General features: G+C 63.9%; 1 protein-coding gene across 2 annotated transcripts in view; it reads left to right on the plus strand.

Moving 5' to 3' along the window:
- Positions 1 to 1,750, plus strand: part of RASGRF1 (Ras protein specific guanine nucleotide releasing factor 1) — a 57,311-nt gene that overhangs the window by 8,931 nt on the left and 46,630 nt on the right. Inside the window, exon 3 of one of the 2 annotated variants that reach the window (XM_006030804.3) lies at positions 1,070 to 1,156. The exons of the other annotated variant lie outside the window; for it this stretch is intronic. Within the exon in view, the coding sequence (XP_006030866.1) occupies positions 1,070 to 1,156 (87 nt within the window). The remainder of the gene's footprint in view (positions 1 to 1,069; positions 1,157 to 1,750) is intronic. 2 annotated transcript variants of the gene reach the window in all.

Consider the following 1,750-nt stretch of genomic DNA (forward strand, 5'->3'; position numbering starts at 1 on the left):
GCGGTGCCAGACGGTGCGCGATCCGGCAGTAGGCTGAGCACTGTCAGCTCCCCCTGAGGTCCGTGGGGGCTGGTGGGGCACAGTACCCACCACCCCAAGAAGTAGGAAGCATTCAATGCCAACCGGGCTGCCAAGGCCACGGTCCTGTTGGCTGCGCTCCCCGCGAGCTTGTCCACGGGGAACGGCTGGTTGCATCGGGTCTGTGGGAATTGCCAGCTGGCTCCGACCTGCCGGAGGGGCTCGGTCATGACCGTTGCAGACGAACAGCCACCACCGTTTTGTTCTGGGTTAAAGAAAACCCATGAGCGAGTCGGGAGAAGGGGCGGCGAGGCTCAGAGAGAGGATAGCCAAACCCACGTCTTCCTGCCTTGCAAAGAGACGGGCAGCTCATTTACTGCACGGCCGGGGGCAGCCCCGAGATGTGCATCCGCAGCGGGGAGGAGCGGTGTTTGCAGGGAGCTAGATAGATGGAGCCCCTTCACCCGGGCAGGCGTTGGCGCCTGCACGCCTGGATCGCGGCTGGCACCGGGGGCGTCCCAGTCAAACTTGCCCTGACTTTGTAAGAACCCTCCTAGCATCCCTTTTCTGGTCTTTTCCAGAAATATTCCCCCCCAGTCCCAATTCAGACTCTGAATCCTGCCCTTGACGGGTCGGTTCTGCCTCGGCGTCTAGTCCAAAACCGGCGTTTGCGGGCGCTGCCTGGGACCAGGGCCGAGAGGAGGCAGGCAGCCCTGGCAGGGTGGCCCTCGTCCCGTGTCTGGCCGAGTCCCGCCCGGGCGCTGCGTTCTCACCGGGAGCGTGCATGAGCTGCAGTGCTGCTCCAGCGAGGCTTTGCAGGCAGGGTGGTTGCGGCCTGGGGCGTCGTGGCGGCCCGTGCCCGGGAGCTGGCCGGGGTTTGCACGAGGAGGTGCGAGGTCGGAGGCGCGGGAGCAGCAGGGACCGCAGCTGGAGCGGGGGGAGGAGGCCGGGAGGGGAGGCCGGGTTTTAATGGCTGTGTCTATATGACAGTTATAGGAATCTTGCTACAGAGCATGAAGCTTTAATGCAGAAGTACCTCCATTTGCTTCAGATTGTGGAAACGGAGAAAACCGTTGCCAAGCAACTTAGACAACAGATTGAAGACGGGGAAATCGAAATCGAGCGCCTGAAATCTGAGGTAACGAGCCCGCGCCCCGACCGCGCAGGGTCGCTTCAGCCCCGCGGGTGCCCGGGGGACACGATCCTCTCGCTCCCGCTCGCGTGAAGGCAGGATGCCACGGAGCCCCCCCGGCCCTGGGTCAGGCTTTACGCCCACGTGGCTGGGTGCAACCCTGCTCTTCCTGCTCGGGCGCCCGCGCGGGAAGGGTGAGACGCTGCTCCTCCCTCCGTTATAAAGAGCTGCCACTGCTCACGTGGCCACGCAAGCGGGCACCGAAGCCACGGCTGATGCATTGGGGACCAAACAGCACGTGGGGTCTCGGTCTCCTTTCTCCTGCCGCCCGAGTGCTGCTCAACCTTTTGGCCCCGCCGGGCGGAGAAAAGGTGTGGGCTGGTCCGTGGGCCGGATTGGGCCCGGCACGTCCTGCACCCATCCTGCACTCCCAGGCTGGGTCCGACGTGGCCTCGGCTGGTCCCCGCGTGCTAGGGTCGGGCCCGCGACCCCGTGCCGCTGGGTCAGGCCTGCCACTGCTGCCCCCAGCCTGGCCAGGATCAGGACTAATCCTGATCTAGACTGATTTATTTTTTTGTCACAGTGTTTTAAGTATTTTAC

This window comes from Alligator sinensis, unplaced genomic scaffold, assembly GCF_000455745.1.
Source record: "Alligator sinensis unplaced genomic scaffold, ASM45574v1 scaffold407_1, whole genome shotgun sequence".
Taxonomy (NCBI): Eukaryota; Metazoa; Chordata; order Crocodylia; family Alligatoridae; genus Alligator; species Alligator sinensis.